Below are 22,500 nucleotides of genomic sequence, written 5' to 3' on the forward strand. Positions count from 1 at the left end.
AAATGTAGCTGCCTATATTTTTCCAGTCAAGTAAAAACAGGGAATTATACATATTTTTTCTAGAAAGAGAGAGTAGAACAACTGGATGGACAAGAATTGATGAAGGACACGGATGATAAAGAACAATAAGTATATAAATAAAAGTATTGAAACTATGCCTCTTTGAACACTGAAGTGGTACATTTTGAATGGATTGGTGGTGGTGGTGGTGGTGGTAGTGCGAGGATAAGAAAAGAACACTCTCCTTGAAATCAGTACAAAACGAGGTGATAAAGCAAATAATATAGACATGACAGCGCAAATTGAGACCGTATTATACATTACCAAGCAAATTCACGTAATCATACCCTCACATAAATCCATTAGCTTTTCTGAGATTGTAGGAAAATTATCTTGGTCTTCTTAACCTTTCACCGCGAGATGTAACAATTAACTCCACTAATTAATGTATGAAGTCTGTGAACATCTACAATAAAGAATGGGATTAAAAAAGACTATATGTGAAAATTCTAAGCGGTGTAACGTTTGAACGATATATCAGTTGTTAGCGAAAGGTGTATCAAATAATAGTGAAAGAGTTGGAAGGAAAAGTAATAGTCAGTCAGTCCCAAACCAATAAGCGATCCCCAAAACAGATATCCTTACCGTCACTTCTCCCGCCTACAGTTATTCGTGTACCTTGCTCACTCTCACTTTCCTGCGGTGATACTGCTGTAGGTGGTGACGTGTGGGGCGTGGGCAGACATCAGTGTAGGCAGTGTCCGTGAAGGGAGGTAGAAGGGCGCATGCAAATCATTGTAGTGTCGTCACATACTTACAGCATGAGTGTTGTGGTCTTTCTTGCCCTCGTAGCGGTGTTCGTCCCCTACAGAAAACAGAAAACGAAAGGAGGAGGATTTGGACGGATTTGGTGAACGTCTCCCCGAGTCACACCTCTTCCAAATGCTTTAATATGGCAGTGAACGTTCGTATAAACTTCACATTGCGTTAAAATATCACAGTTTAGCGTCGAGCCACCAATTCTGAAGCGTTGCAGGTAAAGCAAGTGTGCTACCACTGATTTAACCTTGACTAGTAAAGTAATCGAGGTTTGTCCGAGGCACGAAACATCGCCCTCGAGTCTTAAGCCAAGCAGCCAATATTAGCCGCACACTAACTTTACCTCCTCCTCCTCCTCCTCCTCTTCCACAGCAGCGTCATTGAAGGCATTTTTAGGCCGCTACATGTTTTTGCAGCAGTGAGAAGGCGTTGACTGTACCCTTAATGGTGATAACTCCGCGGAAATTGCCTAGGACACACACTAACCGTAAGCTGGGATCTCAACTTTGACTTTTATTATTTCCCGTAAAGCGCCTCCCCGTTAGCGAGATATTTTGTGGGCATCGGAACGTGGGAGGTTTATGTAGCGAGGCGTGTAGTGGTGTAGACGGGAAAGTATGAAGGTATGCTCAGGTAAAGTGTGTTCGGGTAAAAATGTCAAGCGTTGTTGGTTTTGTGGGATGAATGAGGTTGTACAGTTGTCCTAGGAAGTGATGTCATGTTGTACAGAATGTTTTGGACAAGAAAATCAGCATCAGGCGGTTACTACACCTTCACCTATCACATTCTCTGCTCTTCGTCTTTGCATAGGTGTTAGAATAAAGTTAGTGAGCTATTTATTTAACTCTATTCCATATTTAGTCACGAGATTCATTAGATATTGTTTACATTACCTCTTTGACCAGTTGTATTGACATAATCCTTGCTTACTCCTACATGCTGCGGAAAAATGTGCTGATATTGCGAGGAGAGGAAATATAATGTTAAAAGTGCTTACCTAATATACTGACATGACCCTTGCTCTCTCTCTCTCTCTCTCTCTCTCTCTCTCTCTCTCTCTCTCTCTCTCTCTCTCTCTCTCTCTCTCTCTCTCTCGTCAGGTCCTTTCGCTGGCTTTTTTTCACTCCGGTTCTTTTTCCTCTGTCATATTCTCGCCGTGACGTAAGGTGTCTGTCCCGCCTGCCACTCGTTATCGAAGGTTATCAGCTTGTCGTGTAGTGTGACAGGGGAGATAGCGACGAAGGATGAAGGGACAATAAAGAAAAAAGAAAAAAAAAGAGAGAGAGAAAGGACATTGGGATCTGTAAAAGTGACGCTACATTATGCATCTGACGTGTGTGTGTGTGTGTGTGTGTGTGTGTGTGTGTGTGTGTGTGTGTGAAAGAGAAATCACACCTGTCGCTATATACACACACACACACACACACACACACACACACACACACACACACACACACACACACACACACACACACACACACTTATACTTACGTAAGTGCATGACGTCTAAATGCACTCAACTCATACACATTCACTTCCTTTCTTTAAAAAATGCGTCCCCTCACCTTTACGTTATATATAGCATGAATGTAGGTTAGGATGGTGGTGGTAGTGGTGGTGGTGGTGGTGGTATCAGGGTATCGTGTACCACCACCATCATCACCACCACTACCATCATCATCACCACCACTTGAGTCACTTCCGTCCCCTCTTCCCCTGCCGCCTCTTCCCCATCACTCACACACTGTTCGTCGAGTGAAGTGTTGATGGGGAAGGGGGAAGAGAGGAGGAGGTTTTACTTCCGGCTTGAGATGGGTGGATGGGATTTAGGCGTTGAATGATCGGGTTGAGTTGAGCTTGTGATGTAATATTGGGCGATAGTGACTGGGATTGTGAACTTTGTGAGGTAGTAATGGTTGTGACGATAAATACAAACGATAAGAAATAGATTACAAACAGCAATAAAAACGTACGTACATGCATCCACCCAAACCTAACCACTGCACACTAACTACCAGTGTAGGAAACAGGACAGCACAATAGAAGGCTCCTCCCCACCCACCCTCTCACTCGCCCATCCACATACGAACCCACCGATAGTGATGACGAGGCAGTGAAGGTGCTGAAGGTGATGGCCGGCCTCGCAGCAGTGTTTTGGCACATCCATTCGGCCCCTGACCTTGTATGTGTGTGTGTGTGTGTGTGTGTGTGTGTGTGTGTGTGTGTGTGTGTGTGTGTGTGTGCGGGCGGGCAGGCAGTGAAGCGAGGCGAGACGGGATCTTCAACTGGAGGGCGACTCAAGAAGCGCAGTGTCCCGTGCTGAGCCTGGGCTGAGATGCACCTGAGGGAGGGGGAGAGGGAGACAAGGGAAGGGGCCTTAGGTAGGTGTGCAGTGAGAGAGGCACGGGAGGGAAGGGGAGAGTAAGGGTGAGGCAGGGAGAGGGATCGAGGAGGGGGACATCTGAAGAAGGGCGCCGCACCGCTTTTAGACGGAAGGAGAAGGTTTGGGTGCGGGTGTGTTGCTTTTTACTTATTTACAGTGAAGTTTAGGGGAAAGGAGGATGGATGACGGTGCTGGCGTGACGGGGCAGGAGGAGCGTGGTAGCTGGGAGGGATGGGGAGGTGGTAGCAGAGTTTATATTCCGACAAATATTAGTTTATTACTGGTGAGAGAGAGAGAGAGAGAGAGAGAGAGAGAGAGAGAGAGAGAGAGAGAGAGAGAGAACGACGAATAAAAAAAGGAAACATTAACACACAAAAACTTGAAGAAATAAATTCATTAGTTTGCGTTGAAGGTCATGATTATCTTGTGTTGGTCCTCGCCACCACCACCACCAGCACCACCAACAACAACAACAACCAACCAACCAACCAACCAACCAGGAAGACGCTGCCGTGAAAAATACCCGCGGAAAGGCGATGACTGATAAAATAGCTCGGCGCATATGTCAGCCTGTCATTCATCGCGGGGCTGAGGTGCTATTGACTATAAGCGGACGATATGGGAGAGAGAGAGAGAGAGAGAGAGAGAGAGAGAGAGAGAGAGAGAGAGAGAGAGAGAGAGAGAGATGGCAGTCTTCGTTTAGTTATGTTTTAAAAAGGAAGAGACGGTGCTGTGTGTACTTTGAACTTTGTGTGTGTGTGTGTGTGTGTGTGTGTGTGTGTGTGTGTGTGTGTGTGAGGACGACGCGTACGATCAACCCTATACTCTGAGCTCACGCGGGAATGTTTATGCTTATCTCGGTAAAGTCGAGCGGCTGGCACTTGTCGCGGCCCCTCTTGTTACTCGAGGCCAGGCTGTCGCTCCGAGCTATGCGGATTTCGTGAACTGATTAAGCCCTGCCGGAATTTTTCATCTCCATCTTGTTGCCTTGTCGTGGTCTTCATGTGCAGGAATCTTCGTTGATATTTAGACGCGACAGTAAACGACACGCATTTTAGCTCTTCATTTTTCGCCCCCTCCACAGAAAGGGTTCAGATGGTTGGCTTGGTGTATAATAAAGCACCAGGGCTAGGGAATAAATGATACAGTTTGCTTAGCGTCAATCTAAAAGAGACAGAAACAAGCTTAACAGAACATCCCTCTAACAACTCGGCCAGGAAATGTTCACGGAAGTTACATATTTCACTCGCTAACATATACAAATCAACTTTTCCTTTCATAAGTAACTAAAAGGGATTGAAACAGACTTGATAGCAGTAAAAGGTTTCTCTCAAAGCTGACTCCAAAGAAAAAAGATATGATATTATATGTGCTAATGTAGAAATCCACTCCTCTTTGATAATAAAATGAATTCCACTCTTCTTTTGCTAATAAAACGAGGAAGATTGAAACGTTTAGAAAAAGAAATTTCTCTCACAACTGACTCCGAAAATGTAAGGAAAAAGTTGCATATTTCACTTGGAAATATAAAGATCAACTCAATCTTTTGATAAATAAACTGAAGGTGACCGAAATTCACCCTTATGGAGGTTGAAGATTTCTGCCATACACATCCTAGAAAATTTACATGGAAAGAGTTATATAATTCACACGCTAATACGGAAAGCAGCCCTTAACCTTCCTAACTAAATGAAAGAGATTGAAACTCCAATATAGAGGTCGAAGATTCCTCTCACAACTACCTCAAAAAAGTGTGTATGGGAACAGATACATATTTCACACGTAAACATAGATGTCAACCGTTCCTTACAAAACTCACCAGGATGCATATTGGAACTGACGGTTCCTTTCACAGCTCCAAACAGGCAGCGGCATCCTCCACACCACGCACGTCTCGCTATCTCAGAAAATAAGGAAAGAGTCACAACTTAGTATTTTTCCAAGCCACCGCCTGAGCACAGCCTAGGACCAGACGCATCCCAAGCCAGGCGCCCCTCAAGGTGACATCGCCCTTCCCTCTTAACTCCCGCTGACTACCACAACACTCCTGACCTTTGCTTTTTCCTTCTGGTCTCCGTCACGTCCCACGAAAACCTATATTTGTCAGTCTCACGGGTTCTCTTTAAAAGCAAAAGAGTCATAGTTTTAGCCACATTTCACACCTATATACTTGCACGAATTTCTGCCTAGTATACGTGCTTGGCTAATCCTTCACGTGCAGCGTCTGACTGGACCTTCATCATTTCACTATGTTGGCGAAAGACGAAAGTTTGGAATTTCTGTCGCTATCAATTTTATGTTTAGCTTGTGATATTACTCTCTCTCTCTCTCTCTCTCTCTCTCTCTCTCTCTCTCTCTCTCTCTCTCTCTCTCTCTCTCTCTCTCTCTCTCTCTCTCTCTCTCTCTCTCTCTCTCTCTCTCTCATTCGAGGGCATCCACGGTGACTCCCGCGGCCCCAAGGATATGCTTCTGGTGGCTCGCAGTTTGTCTTTCGGGAGGAGTTACTCATCACCAGATTTTTCGAGTCTCGACAAACTCCGTCTTTCTATAAATAACACAATGCCTACCTCCCTCCTTTCGCTATCTTCGTTGTAAATATCAAGGTCTCCAAAATTAAAGGCGCTGCGTTGCCTTGCCTTGCCTTCATGGTGTCGGCGCCTCAAAGCCTCGCTGGGGGCTATATCTTTTCTCAATATAAAACTGAAGGATGCATTCGCCGACGGACCAGTATTTTTCCTTTGGGGACAAGCGAGTCAGGGTCTGGTGGGCTAGGCGAGGGCAAGGGTGGGAGTGGGGGCGGGTTCTCTATAGGGTTGGATTCGGTTGAGCTTAAGTTTTGAAGTGCGTGCAGTCAGTAATATGGAATGTTAAGAAGTGTAGTGTTTGGTGATGTGGATGGTGACAGTTACGTTGTGCTTTTGTCTCGTTTAGTTATTCTTGGGACTGTATGTCTTCCCTCTCCCTCTCTCTTTCTCTTTTCTCTTTTTTTTCATATTTATGTTTCTCTTCCTTGCACTCCATTTGCTGAAGCTCTTGTCATTATCTCTCTCTCTCTCTCTCTCTCTCTCTCTCTCTCTCTCTCTCTCTCTCTCTCTCTCTCTCTCTCTCTCTCTCTCTCTCTCTCTCTCTCACCAGCTCTCTCTCTCTCTCCACCTCTCTCTCCCTCTGCTTGCTGCATTTTGTGTATTATTGGTCTCTGTTGACATCTCCCTTGTGCCGTCGCCTGACAACGCTATCTCTTCTCTCCACCTCTCTCTCTCTCTCTCTCTCTCTCTCTCTCTCTCTCTCTCTCTCTCTCTCTCTCTCTCTCTCTCTCTCTCTGCAGCTCATTTCAGCCATGTCTTCTAAGCAACACTCTCTCTCTCTCTCTCTCTCTCTCTCACTCTCTCTCTCTCTCTCTCTCTCTCTCTCTCTCTCTCTCTCTCTCTCTCTCTCTCTCTCTCTCTCTCTCTCTCTCTCTCTCTCTCGAGTCCCAGTAAGATCCCGCGGTAAGACAAGTGTGACGAGAAGTTGAGGGATCCAGGTTCGTATTCAGAAACGCTTTTCTCTCTCACCACGACTATTTTCCAAGGCCACAGAGATGATTAGCGGGGTTTTCAAGAGTGTTTCTGCAGTTATTAGTGTAGAAATCGTGTCATTCTGCCTCTAGAAACGTAAAAAACATCTTTAAAAACTCATGTAAACTTAGATAAAGCCTTTTGAAATAGTGGTGAAGTGCAGAAGTGTTTAAGAATACGTATATCCCCACCGCGACCGCCTAGGCATGTGTAAAGATAGAGAGCTCCCGTGTGATGCAGGAACCAGTTAAGTTGCCTCACAAGCACAAGCGCACGCACGCACGCACAGGTTCGTCGCGTGGGGTCCGATATTTTTCAGGGGCAGTCATCGTCTCATAAATATTGGGTCGGCGTGTCGACGGGACGGGCGTCCGCTATCATTCAGCTTGCCGGTGTGACCCTGGGCGTCTCGCAGCCTCCAACCATGCAAGAATTGCCTAAAACGAGCGATTCGTGAGCAGGAAGAGGAGAAAGAGAGGGAAAACACACACACACACACACACACACACACACACACACACGAGGAAAAAAAACAAGCGGTGATGTATTGTCGTAAACTATATATGTAGTGCGAAAACTTAAGAGACTCGTAACGTTAGTGTTCCATGTTTATGGCAAGTGAAGGTGAAATGAAAATGAAAATAAATGAATAGATAAAACATAAGATACTGGTAAAGAAAAGCTTGAAGTCTCCCTTTTATATACTACTCATCACGGGGAAGCAAGACGTGGACCTCCTTTGAGTAACTTCCGAATGAAGGTCAGCTGAATACCTTCCTGAGAGCCGCGCCCCACCAACGTCAGTAAAACACCTGATAAAACACTGTCCCGGGGCAGGAAGGAGCAATAAAACCCGCACTACCATCTGTCATTCGAGGTGAGAACATCGTGTATGTCCTCGGCAAGCTTCACAAGTCCGTATTCTCAAACGTTTCGGCGTCTTACCTCGATCAATTTTACCAGGCTGTAGCCAAATGCATCAGTTTCTCTCTCTCTCTCTCTCTCTCTCTCTCTCTCTCTCTCTCTCTCTCTCTCTCTCTCTCTCTCTCTCTCTCTCTCTCTCTCTCTGAGATGTATAGTGATTTTTTATGGATAATTTAACATGGATTCTGCACCACTAATGGAAACAATACGTGTGAGAATCCGATTTATTGTTTGTGTAGACTTGGAAAATAGTCTGGGTGGGAGAACAAAGCATCTCAGAACACTGCAGACCGTATGTAGTGTTTGACAGTGCGATCCTGACAATGATGGAAGAGTTATGTACAGTGATGGTCAAAAGTCAGTTAACATCGCACTTACCTCTTCTATGTTTACCGTTTTCCGTCAATTTGAAGCCCTCTGATCTGCTATGAATATATCAACTGTCAGATTTTATTAGATTGTCAGTGGGTAAGAGATCTTTTGATGTAGGGAAAACGCAAAACAGTGATAGGAAGTGCAGAAGGTCAGAGGACTTAAAGCTGATGGAAAACGGGAAACATTTGGAGTGAGTGCAGAAGGTTACTAGACGTGACCTCGACAGTGCGATGGATGGGTTTGGCTCGCAGTATTACGGGCCTCCCCAAAGCGGGTACATGTGGCGGTGTTATTATTTGCGCAGAACGAAGATGTATTCCCAGGACGGCAGTATATTGTCCTGTTGCTTACCGGTGGTGTCTGTTTGTGTGTATGAGTATTCAGGTGCATATCACAATCATTTGTTGAACTAAGATTTCTAGTTTGGTCAAATCATTGCTGCTACTCGAAACGTCACCTTCACATCATTCCCTGTTGCCTCTCGAGTTCTTCATGCCTGTTACTTTGAGGAATCCTTCATGATTAAACTGGCTTAGTATAAAACTATAGGCGATTTTGTTGTGAGATCTATGAAGCCCTTCCAAACTATACGCAGTAAACTCGCACATCACCATGGTCGCTTTACACACTGCGTATAGGAAACTGCGGAGATGAGGACAAATTGTAGAAGCGATAAGTCTGGAAGTGTTGAGCAAAATCCTCGCGTAGCACCTGGGTCGGGATGAAGCTTGTGATGCGCCGCACTAATATTTGTGACAAGACTTTCTTTATATTGTTGAGTAACTTGGCGAGATATTTATACAGTTAGGGAATGTTTCTCGCTGCACGTTCCACCGGCAGCACGGATAGAGCGTGAAGAATCAACCTTAGGCGTTACGAGAGAGAGATAGAGAGAGAGAGAGAGATGCATAAATTACTTCAGATGGAGAAAGGAAGATCGTAAAACCTAAAATTAACAGTGAACTTATAAAATTTGATGGGGGAGTTTGATCCTGGAGTTAAGGTTTGACTTGGTGGTATTGGTGGTGGTGATATAGCGTTGGTGACGATGATTGTTGTTGTTGTTATTCTTCTTAATGTAATCGCTAATCTTCTTAAATACTACATCAGTACTAGCTTTTGATACTATTACTAAGTACTACTACTACTACTACTACTACTACTACTACTACTACTACTACTACTACTTTCACCAGCACCACCATCGTCTATGATTATCACTACTAACTATTACTGCTACTATATATACGACAACAACTACCACCACCAGCTGTTACTGCCGCAATTACTTTTTATACATGGTCTATTAACATTGTCTATTTACTTTGCCAATGCTGTGCTGAATTTATTTTTTCGTAGCCATTTCCTCTACACACACACACACACACACACACACACACACACACACACACACACACAGGAAAAGAGAATGAAAGGTATGAACCACGTGGTGTGTGTTTGAGAGAGAGAGAGAGAGAGAGAGAGATACCGGTTCCTGAGGTGTTGTGTGTATGTGTAGATGCGTCGCGTCCTCGACTTTAAATGCACGTGTTTGTTTACCTGTTGTCCATCTTATTTATTTAGACCATTCATTTTCCTGCGTAACGTTGTGCTGTAACGAAATGGGAGTTTGGAGCTTTACTTTTCTTCTTACTCTGTTTTCTTTTTACCCGGGGCACATCCTGCCCCACGATCCACACTACAACCACGCCCGCTCAAACCTCATCGCCCCGCCCACTGACGCCTCACGCTACGCCTTTAATCCCGAACCGCCTCCCATTCAGCGTGACACCCTTCAGTGTAAGCCTCAAGTCCCGCCCATCTGAGCCATTCCCCGCCCACTCGATGACGATCTTCCGCTGGGCAGGTGTACAAGACAGTAGAGGGGGCGTTGGGGGTAGCGCCGGGTCAGGTGAACGCGGCAGTCATCCCACAGACTTTGTAGGGAGTGAACCTGATTTGTGAGTCTCATCTCGCGGTTGCCTCGAAACGTACGGCTTAACACATACGGAACTATCTCTTTCTCTTCCTCGTATTCCATTACCTTTTGTGGTGTTAGTGTGGAAAAAAACAGTGATATAACGTTAATTATATTATAACCAGTGAAACAGTAACGGCCTCACACGTGGTACCCTTCAGGCTTCAGCTGGCGGTTGTGTTACCTTCAGGAACCACAGGAAGCGGTGGTGGTGCGTGATAAACACCTACCTTAGCGATATGTGTTCTCACTGCAAGGCATCATAGGAGTATTCTTTTATGTGTTCTTTAAGCTACCTCAAGAGTGTGTTGGAATGTGTCAGCGCTGCACGAGGATGATTATCTCTGTACCCATGTACGGAAACAGTTGTACTATGAGACCGGTAGGGATGTTTGTGTGCGTGTGGTCCAGGTATTCACTCGCAGCGCATTTTGAATGTGTAGTGGTGGCGGTGCTGCTCCTGGAACTTATGATACTGAACTAATCGTGGTTACTTTTTTCTCTATTGTAGAAATTTTACGCCACATAGAATTATTTAGGAATCTGGCCAACCAACGGTAGTGTTCAGCACTTTTTTAACATAACTGTTCTTAATATTGCATATTTTTGAAATGTCGGTAATATAATTTAGATCAGTGGTGCCGATGTTACACGGTGTGGCTGAAGTGGTGCGGACAGAATTGTGCGGCGGCGCCAACGACGCACTGGTATTGTGTCACGAGCAGGTTTTTAGAGCGCCATATATTAGTGATATAAAAACAAATAAGAAAAAAAATGTGTGAAGTGAACATACCAGGGAGAGGAGAAAGGAAACTTTACTACCAAATACTTTCCTTCGGCATCGATTTAAAATCCGATTAAGTCATTCACCTTAGATATAGAATAATGAACAAGATTTTGTTCTTGCCCCTGTCCTTGATATCGTGAAGGTTGGGGCAGCACGAGCCTGAAGCCAACGTAGTATTTCCTTTATGTACGCTTGGTCTGTGAGGTGATGTGGCGGCGCGTGCCGGGTAAGTGCCCGGACCTCCCTTTGTGGCTACCCGTAAAGTATCGCTCAGCCACTTTGCCCGACTCGTTCATAGTGTTTATGGCCAAGGCCCGCAGTTTTCAGGGCCAGAGCGGAGGAGGAGGAAGCTTAAGTTTTGCAGTCGTTGTATATCACTTTGTTACATCATCGCTGGGCGTTACTACTTGTCCTCACCACCTGCTAGGACATAAGGAAAAACAAAAAATGTCCACCTGTTGAGACGTGGTGTCAGGACAGGAGCAGGTGTCCGGGACATCGGCGACACTCCCCGCCATACGAGTGATATTCATCGTATATTTTACTGTCCAGGGTTACTGATAAGTGTCAACAAGGAAACAAAAAAAGAATAGTGAGGAGAGGCTGTGTGACGATCAAGACGTAGCATTTGAGGAAGAACGGAGGCATCAGCTCAGTGTATCGAAATTATAAACAAGAGGTCAACCACCTACCCCATTCCACTACCATGTCCCTCGTGTGGATGAACATTATCCACTACTACTGCAACAAGCGTCGGAGAAAGGTTGGTATAGTGCGCGCGCGCGCACGCACACACACACACACACACACACACACACACACACACACACACACACACACACACACACACACACACACACACACACCGTGTAGTGTAGTGGTTAGCACGCTCGACTCAAAATCGAGAGGGCCGGGTTCGAGTCCCGGGAAGCGGCGAGGCAAATGGGCAAGCCTCTTAATGTGTGGCCTCTGTTCACCTAGCAGTAAATAGGTACGGGATGTAACTCGAGGAGTTGTGTCCTCGCTTTCCCGGTGTGTGTTGTGTGTGATGTGGTTTCAGTCCTATCCGAAGATCGGTCTATGAGCTCTGAGCTCGCTCCATAATGGGGAAGACTGACTGACTGACCAGACGACCAAGGTGAATTGCACACACACACACACACACACACACACACACACACACACACACACACACACACACACACACACACACACACACACACAGCATCAAAACCATTCTATTCTCTATGTCAATCTCAGCATTTTCACCACTTCACTCGCCCCCCAACCCTTGCATGGTACCACAGAGGCACTATAATTTCCCTGAGGTACACAGACAAGGCAGCAGAAGACGCACCTCCACGCCATAACAAACATTGCACTGTGGATAATGTTGGCAGCGGAAGTCCTGCTGCTTTTACGTTCATCTTGGTCAGACAGAGGCAGGCAGTGGTGGTGGACATATTGAGGGAATGTTATTGTACGTACATTTAATGGTGATGAAGTGACGGTTATTATAATAGTAGTAGTTTTTGTTGTTATGGTGATAGTAATCACAGAAATAGATGTAGTAGACTATCTAGTAGTTGTAATTTTTGTGACTGGTAATAATCATAGCAGCAGCAGAAATATTATTAATGCACCGAAACATTAAAGAATATTGGCTATACCTTCGTAATAAATGTTAGTTGAAACTAAATAACTACTCTTCAAAGATTGTGAGTGGGTACGATGTGACATGCAGGCTGTCTGTCCGCCTGTTCCTTCATATAAAAAATCCTGCCTCCACCTTAACCACTTATTTACCTTTCAATATGCAAAATTATGGAAAATGTTATAAAATTGAGTGGCTTATGAAGGGTTACAAATTAATTTCAATTTGGGAATTATTTATTTTTTAAACTGATTAGGGAAACTGCATCTTTATATCACCGTGCACGACCTTCACTACGGCGATGTTACATTCCTCCATCATGTTACTTAAAATTTATTTGATTTGGGCCATTCATGTTTTCAATGTGATATGTTATGTCTGCATGTTGTAGCGCAACACTTGAGAACAACTGTTTTTATGGTGTTTGAAATGGAATAATTCTAAAGAAATGTTAAGAGGGATGAACGTCTTTGAAGGATGTCTTTGTTTAGTATTATAAATCAAGACACCAAAAAACTCGGCGTACGGTGTGGCCTGAAGGACGAGCCATCACGTTCAACGGGGCAGAACCTTTTTTTTTTTTTTTTTTAGTTCGAGGTCTAGGCAAGTAGTTCCTTTTTGGAGCCGTGCCGCCATCCACCAGTAGTCTCCCCCGCACCCTCCTACGTAGCTTTGTTTCAGTTAATGGTGTCCTCATGTCCACGACCTTTGCACACATGTGTCTGCAAACTAATACTATTTTTTTTTTAATAGGTACGCCATCCTTTATTTGTGGTATTGAAAACCAAATTAATTATGATTTTCACTCATTGGAATGTAAAATGTTGTTCTTAATAATTTGGTATTTTGCCTTTGATAGAAAATAAAACATGGTGAGTGTGTGTGTGTGTGTGTGTGTGTGTGTGTGTGTGTGTGTGTGTGTGTGTGTATTATCTATCTGTCTGTCTGTTTGTCTGTCTGTCTGTCTGTCTGTCTGTCTGTCATAAGTAGCGGTAAATCCAGTTATCCAAATTTCATGTTCATTGCGTAAGTTGAGTGTGAAAGAAGAGTAAGATATTCCATCAGACACAAGTACTCATCAACAGGGTCAACATGACGCCGGGGTTACGGTGCTCTACTTGCCGCAGTATTTACATGAGGCTGAAGTAGGTCGCACGCTGCGTATCGCTGGTGGTCTCCGCAACAGCTGTGAGGGATAGGTACGGAGTGCCTAATTCTTGCTCAGGAAATAGTAGAAAAATCGTGGTCGCTTAGAGGAAATGTTTGTTGCGAACGTTACCTTTTATGTGGCTTTGGCAGCGATGATTCAGGGTCGAGAACAAATTATAATGGTGGACCGACTAGCGTGGCGACGGGTACCGAGGTGCGCGGACACTTTGGGTCACCTTCGGGCAGTTTTGGGAGTTAGCGGTGGGATGGGATAAGGAAAGTTTCACGTAAGTGGAAGGGAGGGTATGTAGGGACGCTGACTGGCGGGTCAGCTGTCAGGAAGCGCCAGCCATAAAGTTAAAGAGAGAGAGAGAGAGAGAGAGAGAGAGAGAGAGAGGATAAGATGGAAAAAAGAAAAAAAAAAACTGCAGCTCTTGTTGCTCGTCGTCATAACATAGTTTGCCTGAAAATCAAAGAGCATATAATAAGCATCCTGACCGCTGACGCACGTCTCCAATAAACAACGTTGCTGAGGCACCTTATTTCAGGGTGTTAATGCACCTCAACCCATTAAAACGAACCAATAAAGTCTGACGTACGTACCTGTTCCAAGAGCTCTCGTAGATCTCTTGAAAAATGTTTACGAGGCAGTGGATGCCAGCGAGTGACAGATGGAGGTGAGAGATTGCTTTATATCTTATGAAGTGTTAGGACGCTGTAGTGGACTGTATGAGGACTGACGGATGGTGATCAGTTATTTGAAAGCCAACATTCATCACGTCTGCATCCCCCACAGTGGCACTCTTTATGCCGTTATACGCGCAGACTTGTGAAAGGAACATAGACGGGGTAGTGCATTTAGATGTATGTACCTACTGTACAGTAACTGTATACAACTTAGAAATGTGACGAGGATTTTGTTGTGTAGTCGACAGTGGTAACAGCTTTACCTTGTTGTCAATCCTAACGCCCTCGGGTGAACCCAACCCTGACTCTCACTTGTTCTTGCGACCCCACCTGTTCGTCACAACGTGTGGTTCACCTTGTTGGAGGACGGGTATGGGGAGCACGGTAAGACAAGCGAGGTACAGTGCTCTCATCGCCGCCATCTACCATGCTGCCCGTCACCTGTCTCACGGCGAGCACCTCCCTTCTCCTCGTGCTCACACTTGTCGCGATGGCAGACTGGCTTGTCTTGCCGCCTGATAGCCCTAGTACATAAAGTAGTGCACCAGGTGCTGCTGGCAGTGATACTGGTACTCTTTGCATAGCTATTTATGTACTCGAAGCCTTTCCGAATGTTTTGATTCTAGTATTTTTTTTAAACTGATGGGAGTGTTTAATGTTTATTTTTATTACTTATATATTACAGGGAACAGTTGCTGCCCTTGAGTAATAGGTTGACCAATCGCGGTGACGAAGTTTTTGTTTACGTTTGACACAAGGCATTCATCACTGACTAAAAGGTGTTGAGAGAAGCGTGGACATCTTTAGTGGTGGGACTCGTCAAGAGTGTTATGAATTTGAAGTCATTTGAGAGAGAGAGAGAGAGAGAGAGAGAGAGAGAGAGAGAGAGAGTAAATTATTGCAATTTATTTCAACAGTAATATGAACCACATATTCTTAGTTTACGGCTTTGTAGTGGTTTTATGTTACTCTTAAATTTAGCAAGTTGGGAGGCGGTGGAGGGAATGTGTGAGGGGTTTAGAAACTACAGCCTTGTACAACGTCAGTTGTGCGAGGAACATTGTGACTCAGCCGGCAGTATCTCAGCTTAAAAGTTATTTATCGTGCACTTTATCTTATGATGCTCATGTTGCTATCCTCACTGTAAGCCATTCATTATAATTATTACCTCCACGATATGAGTTTGCTAAGGGCAGTGAAAGTTTCCGGGTAGGTAAAAATTATTAGAGGAGCAGGCTGCGGTAGACGCTTATCTGGACAATTATTTCCATAACAGCTCCTGCTAGGGTTGAGTCATCAAGGTTGTGTGATGAACAGCTTGGCACGATTTGTATGTGCTTATTTTTAACATTGTCTTGGCCGAGGTAAGGAGAAGGGTGGCGGGATGTTCAACCTCACACCTCTACGACTTTTTATTCTTCATGACACGTGCTAAATTTACTTTCCTAAGGTGGCTTGTTTTTATGGAAGACAAATGTAAGAAAGCCGGCACTTTTTTTTATTATCCCAGGTTTGAGTTTCATTCTTTTTATTTTGCAAGTGAACCGACTAATGGGTATCTTGTTTTAGAATTTAAGCTACTACATTCTGCAGAGTTAAGCAATTCAGATATTAAGAGTACTCTCTCTCTCTCTCTCTCTCTCTCTCTCTCTCTCTCTCTCTCTCTCTCTCTCTCTCTCTCTCTCTCTCTCAAATAAGGGCGTCATTCATAATGTTACTTACTGTTAACAGATGAGACAGCGGGAGAGTGGCGAGGTGGCGAGTGGTGGGGAGGACGGGCGGCCCCTGAGCGATGCCTCTTCGTGCTGTGACCCAACGGAGGCAACTGTCAAGTACCGCGAGAGGACCAGGACTCAGGTACGGAGGCTTTCTTTGGCGTGCCTCAGGAGTTATCAACAAGTCTCTCTCTCTCTCTCTCTCTCTCTCTCTCTCTCTCTCTCTCTCTCTCTCTCTCTCTCTCTCTCTCTCTCTCTCTCTCTCTCTCTCTCTCTCATGGAATAAATTATCTTGAAACACTGAACGCCACCAGATCTTTTTGTGTTACATTCAGAAGCGAAACGAAGCACACCATGAAGCATATCAAAACGTTCTTAATGAAACTTTTGTCAGAAATAGTTTAATTATTAGCTTCATTATTCATGTGTGTTCCATGCATTATAACCACGTTAATTTCTACTTAGTACATATACTTACTAAAGTTTCCATATTCTATCCTATTGTATCTTCATTACATTATATGTGTGCATACTTCTGTTATTCCAGACATGAATAATATTGTTCAGCATATGTTAATGCTATCAATATTTGTAATGTTCAGCTTTTTCTGTAAGAGATTATTTTACTATTTTATTTCCTGTGATGCTCCCCATTGTACCAAAGTATCACCAACACAATATTATCAAGGACATAATTATTAAGCAGACATTATGTGCATGCATATCTTGAAGAGCTTCATGATTCAAGGCTATCTTGAGAGGCTAGTACTTATCACAGTCAAATTCATAATATCCCAGATTAGAATGTTTTTTTTTTTTTTTTTTTGAGGCTCACATCCATTGAAAAGTAAAGGAATTCAGCTTGGAAGAAGTGCAACATAATAAATAGACTGAAAGTAACCAAAATCTAATCCCACAGCAACGACCTTTAACAAGATACCTGCCAGTGCGTAGTGAGCAGCACTTTGACCTCAAGCAACACATTGAGAGTGCTGGCCACCAGATTGAGCTCTGCCCATTCATCATTGTCACAGCCACGGCCTGCCGTGGCTATCTCCACAAACTGGGTTCTAAGTTCCGAACGTGGCAGAAGAGATGGTTTGTGTTTGATCGATCAAAGCGAGCACTTATGTATTACAGTGACAAAAATGAAACCAAACCAAGAGGAGGCGTTTACTTTCAGGTGAGTCAAACAACCGAAGGTGTCATGTTATTTGTTTGTGTATGAAATTTCATACAGTTTGACCCATTCTGCACATGCAAGCCTAAGAAATGATAAATGGAAACTAGGAGAAATTTTTGCTATTTTGATCAGTGTAAAATAGAATTAGGTTTTTGAGAGGGTTTCAAAATCCTCAGCCTCAGATTTTTACAGTATAAGAATTTGGGTCCTATCAATACTTTGTTCTAGTTCTTGCTGGAAAAGTTGGAAGGAAGGAGATTGAAAACGACATCACAGCTCTTAATGTTCTTTATAAACACAGTGATTCACTACATACCACATGTACAGTAATCGCCCGCGTATCCGGATCGCCACTATCCGGAATTCGCTACTAACCGGAGCTGCCCCCCAAGCGTATTCAAACCTACCGCGTGAGCGATCTCTCGATTCCTCAAGGCGGCAGCACTTACTCCCATGCCTTCCCGCTCTCACTTGCCGACAACTCGAGTAATGGCAGCGCTATTCGGCGTGTTTGCAGCGTTTTTCGTCATTTCAGCATGGCAGGAGTGTATGTACTGTACGTCCCACCACCACTGAAGGCGGCGTCAGTGACACTAGCACTTTTTTCGTCTTGAGTCAGACGAAACGCACTACAGGCAACCCCCGCTTAACGAAGGGGTTACGTTCCTAAAAACACTTCGTTAAGCGAAACTTCATTAAGCGAACCGATTATAACAAGTTTAACCACTGACTTGAACTTCCATTGAGAGTAAACAAAGCAAGAGTGCATCATAGTACAGTGAAAGCTTTAATGAAAGTAAAAATTATGAAGTTTAACATTTAGGCAGTTAAATTTAATTTAAGTCATTATAATGTACACTAATGTATGTACTTACGTAACTTTATAATGTTGATCTTAAATTTATGAAGGGAGGGAGAGTGGAATGTAAACAAAGGGCGCATCGTTGTACCGCATACAAAACTTATGTACCACATTTCCACAAGGCTTTCCATTTTGTCCATTGTAGAGTCACGAGTTCAGGTGGTTCTTTTAGCTTGCAAGGAAGATACAGTCTCACCAGCCTTCTTAATAGTCTGCTGACTTGAAAATAGTAGAGACAGTATATGGAGTCAAGATGGTGGCCAGCAATGCTATAGTTTTCTCGCCTCTCTTGTGTCTGTGAATAATATCCAGCTTCACTTCGAGAGTAAGAAACTTCCTGGTCTTCTTAGGAACGCAAGGCCACATTGCAGAGCATTTTGGTGATAAGTTGAGCAAGTGAAGACGAGCTGCTGCTGACGCTGTCATGGTGTGTGTGTTGTCCACGAAAGGCTTGATCTTGATCTTGATTCTACAGCTGTTCCAGGATTTCTCCTGAGGCAGGCCTTAGTATTTGCGGCTCCTGGTGTATTCAAAAGCTTGTCGGCTTGCGTGATACGGCGGGGCTTTCAAACTTGGAAAAGATTACCTGGATAAAACTTCGTTAAAGCGAGTTTGGTGTTCGTTAAATGAGCAGATGGTAGTAAAATGAAACCTTTGTTGTGGCGAAATTTCGTTGTGTGAACCTTCGTTGAACGGGGGTTGCCTGTATTTTCTTCTAGCGTCAATTTTTTGTCAAATTATGATCTATGGTGTCTAATCAACATTTTTATAATAAAATGAATTTTCTTGTTAATTGGAATAATGTTATAATCTCAGATTAATAGAATCTTCATAAGTAGATGTAAATATAGTTATATATATATATATATATATATATATATATATATATATATATATATATATATATATATATATATATATATATATATATATATATATATATATATATATATATATATATATATATATATATATATATATATATATATATATATATATATATATATATATATATATATATATATATATATATATATATATATATATATATATATATATATATATATATATATATATATATATATATATATATATATATATATATATATATATATATATATATATATATATATATATATATATATATATATATATATATATATATATATATATATATATATATATATATATATATATATATATATATATATATATATATATATATATATATATATATATATATATATATATATATATATATATATATATATATATATATATATATATATATATATATATATATATATATATATATATATATATATATATATATATATATATATATATATATATATATATATATATATATATATATATATATATATATATATATATATATATATATATATATATATATATATATATATATATATATATATATATATATATATATATATATATATATATATATATATATATATATATATATATATATATATATATATATATATATATATATATATATATATATATATATATATATATATATATATATATATATATATATATATATATATATATATATATATATATATATATATATATATATATATATATATATATAGCAGTGAAAAGTGCTACAGTTGTTTGCTTACATTTCTCTGGGACTACGATGCTCCAAGGCAGAACTTCCAAGTAGCAACTGGCCAAGATGAGCTGCTCTGTTGTTTATGAGTGGGCAAAGCTGTTTGAAGAGTTTCTCATAGAGAGCAATAAAAGCCAAAAATACCAACGAAAAAATAACGACTTGCTGGGGGTGAAGAGGCCACCATGTTCATTTACAGTTGACGAACGCGACAAAGGCAGTAGTGAGCTTGTGTGTGACAACAAGTGTCGACAAAAGTTGACAGTCTTAAGAAAGTTGACAGAAAAGTGTTAGTGTGACGCCGCCTTTACTGTTGTGTGTACATCCCTTGTACTGCTTATGTACCATTTTTTGTTCCAGATTATACATTTAATGTGCTTTCATTTATTATTTTCTTACCCATTTGGGTTATGTACATGTTTTTTTTTTCTCAATTTATAAAGGGTTGGGAGACGAAATTCCGTATATCCACCATGGCCTTGGCTGCTATAAACCGGATATGTAGGTGATTACTGTATATAAAAAATTTACCAGTAGCCTTTTCTTATTTATTACTTTACTTCTACAGGCTATTGAGGAAGTCTATGTTGATCACCTCCATTCAGTAAAGTCTCCAAACCCAAAACTGACCTTCTGTGTGAAGACTTACGAGCGGACGTTCCACTTGATGGCTCCGTCACCAGAAGCAATGCGTATCTGGATAGACATCATCTTCACTGGAGCAGAGGGCTACCAAGAGTTCCAGGGAGGCACCTGAAACATGTGAAGGGACTTAATTAGCAGTATGTACCTGCTTTTTTTTTTATTTTTGAGCAGCCAAGCTGTTTGGATACATGTCATCCAGCTGCTAACAGGCCTGCTTATTTTGCCTGCATTGATATGAAGGATAAAAAGTTATCCATCACCTACAGTCAAATTTGGCTGTTTTGAGTGAGAATATGGTTTTATCAATTATCTTTGTCACAAATCTTATGCTGCAGTTACAACATAAAGATTCTAAATGATGAGGATTTATTTTTATTACTTATAAAACTATAATCACTGGCTTCATGTACTGACTCCTACATGAAAGAAAGGTCAGTAAAGAGTAAAAGATGTATCTTATACACTGCATAGATACATTTACTTTTTGTGTGCACACATTGTGCAAATTTTATTACAAAATATTATTCTTGGCACTATTGCTACAGATTTTATTATTTTGATATTTATCTTCACTTCTAAATTTCCCAATTGCAAACTCAGAGACAAAGTAAGTTTGTCTGAGATGCAAAGAGGAAATACATTTTATGGAGATTCTTCAAAGAAACCAATAAAACATTATTGAAGCATCAGAGTTGACTACTAAAAATATTTTCCCATGAGTAAAGATTTTCGAAGGGCAAGAAACCTTGTTACTTATACAGAGAATCATAACATGTGGGTCCAATGCTTCTCTTGCATTTCAGGAGAATATAAGAAATATTCTAGGTACACTTTCACCTCCCGTGTAACACTATATTTTTTATGCTTACATTTTTCTTGGAACATTGATTACAGGTAAAATGGATTGCAGTTTTGGTCTATAATGACTATCTTTAGTAAAACAACATATACAAAAATTGTATAGGCTTTTGTAGGAAGGAAGCTTCAAGAACACAGCCCAATGACCATGTTTTTATATGATTGTGATTTTATCCAGTCTATTTATATTGAAAATTTTGTTTGGTTTTCAGTGTTGTGACTGTCTGGTGCTACAGTCTTTTGTAGTAATAAGTAATTTTTGATATGTAGTCATGGACAGGATGCACTGGAAAAAAAAGGCATACTGATTCCCCAGGTTGTAGTTCACATACATGTACATTATATATTTGGATGCTCAATAAAGATAAATTGACCGCACAAGAATGGATGGTGTCAGTGCAGAAGTGTGTGTTGAGAATATTAGTTTGTACTCTTAAGGTTGGCCATCCCATTTTATAACATATCCTTAAAACTGTTACTTTGAAGTGGATCTTCAATTATATAAAATTAGCCACTTGGTAGGGAAGCAAGTCTTTTATATACCAAAATTCATATGCATATTGGTACATGCATTTAAAAATGATTGATGGTGGCTTAATATAACTGCTTTCAGGAGAGAGTTGACTGCAGTAGGTAATACATGCTATAATTCAGCAGATAGTTTCTGTTGTTGTTCCAAAACTACTTACTATAATGACATCTCTTTTAGATAAAAATTTTAAGGATTTCTTATTGCTGTGCAATAATATCCTAACCTGTGAATGTTATGAAATGAGGCATTTCTGGGATGTAGCAATTGGCAGTTATAAAACTTAAATTACATGAAGTTTTATAACTGTCAATTGCTACATACCACAAACTTTCTGTAGACTGTAACCATAAGTGTGAATGCAAGTGTTGCATCCTTCCATCCACCAGATTCACAGATTCACAAGTCCTCTCTTTTTCTGACCACTTCACTGATGAAAACTTAAAATTACAGTGCATATTTAATTTACTATTAAACCTTTCAATAAGCTGCCTCTGAACTTTTGAGTCTCCAGTAGGTCACTACTTTTTCTTATATATATATATATATATATATATATATATATATATATATATATATATATATATATATATATATATATATATATATATATATATATATATATATATATATATATATATATATATATATATATATATATATATATATATATATATTTTTTTTTTTTTTTTTTCTCTCTCCTCTATCTGCTAATAGTACACCTCTCTTTGCAACTTCTACTTCCCGTCA

General features: G+C 41.2%; 1 protein-coding gene across 1 annotated transcript in view; it reads left to right on the plus strand.

The window, feature by feature from the left end:
• LOC123517795 (pleckstrin homology-like domain family B member 1) overlaps positions 1–21,584 on the plus strand; it is a 97,968-nt gene extending 76,384 nt beyond the window's left edge. Inside the window, 3 exon segments of the mRNA XM_045278269.1 lie at positions 16,045–16,170; positions 16,948–17,211; positions 20,287–21,584. Of these exon segments, the coding sequence (XP_045134204.1) occupies positions 16,045–16,170; positions 16,948–17,211; positions 20,287–20,475 (579 nt within the window). The 3' untranslated portion in view covers positions 20,476–21,584.
• The last annotated feature ends 916 nt before the right edge of the window (positions 21,585–22,500 follow it).

The sequence above is a fragment of the Portunus trituberculatus genome, chromosome 42 (genome assembly GCF_017591435.1).
Source record: "Portunus trituberculatus isolate SZX2019 chromosome 42, ASM1759143v1, whole genome shotgun sequence".
Classification (NCBI taxonomy): domain Eukaryota; kingdom Metazoa; phylum Arthropoda; class Malacostraca; order Decapoda; family Portunidae; genus Portunus; species Portunus trituberculatus.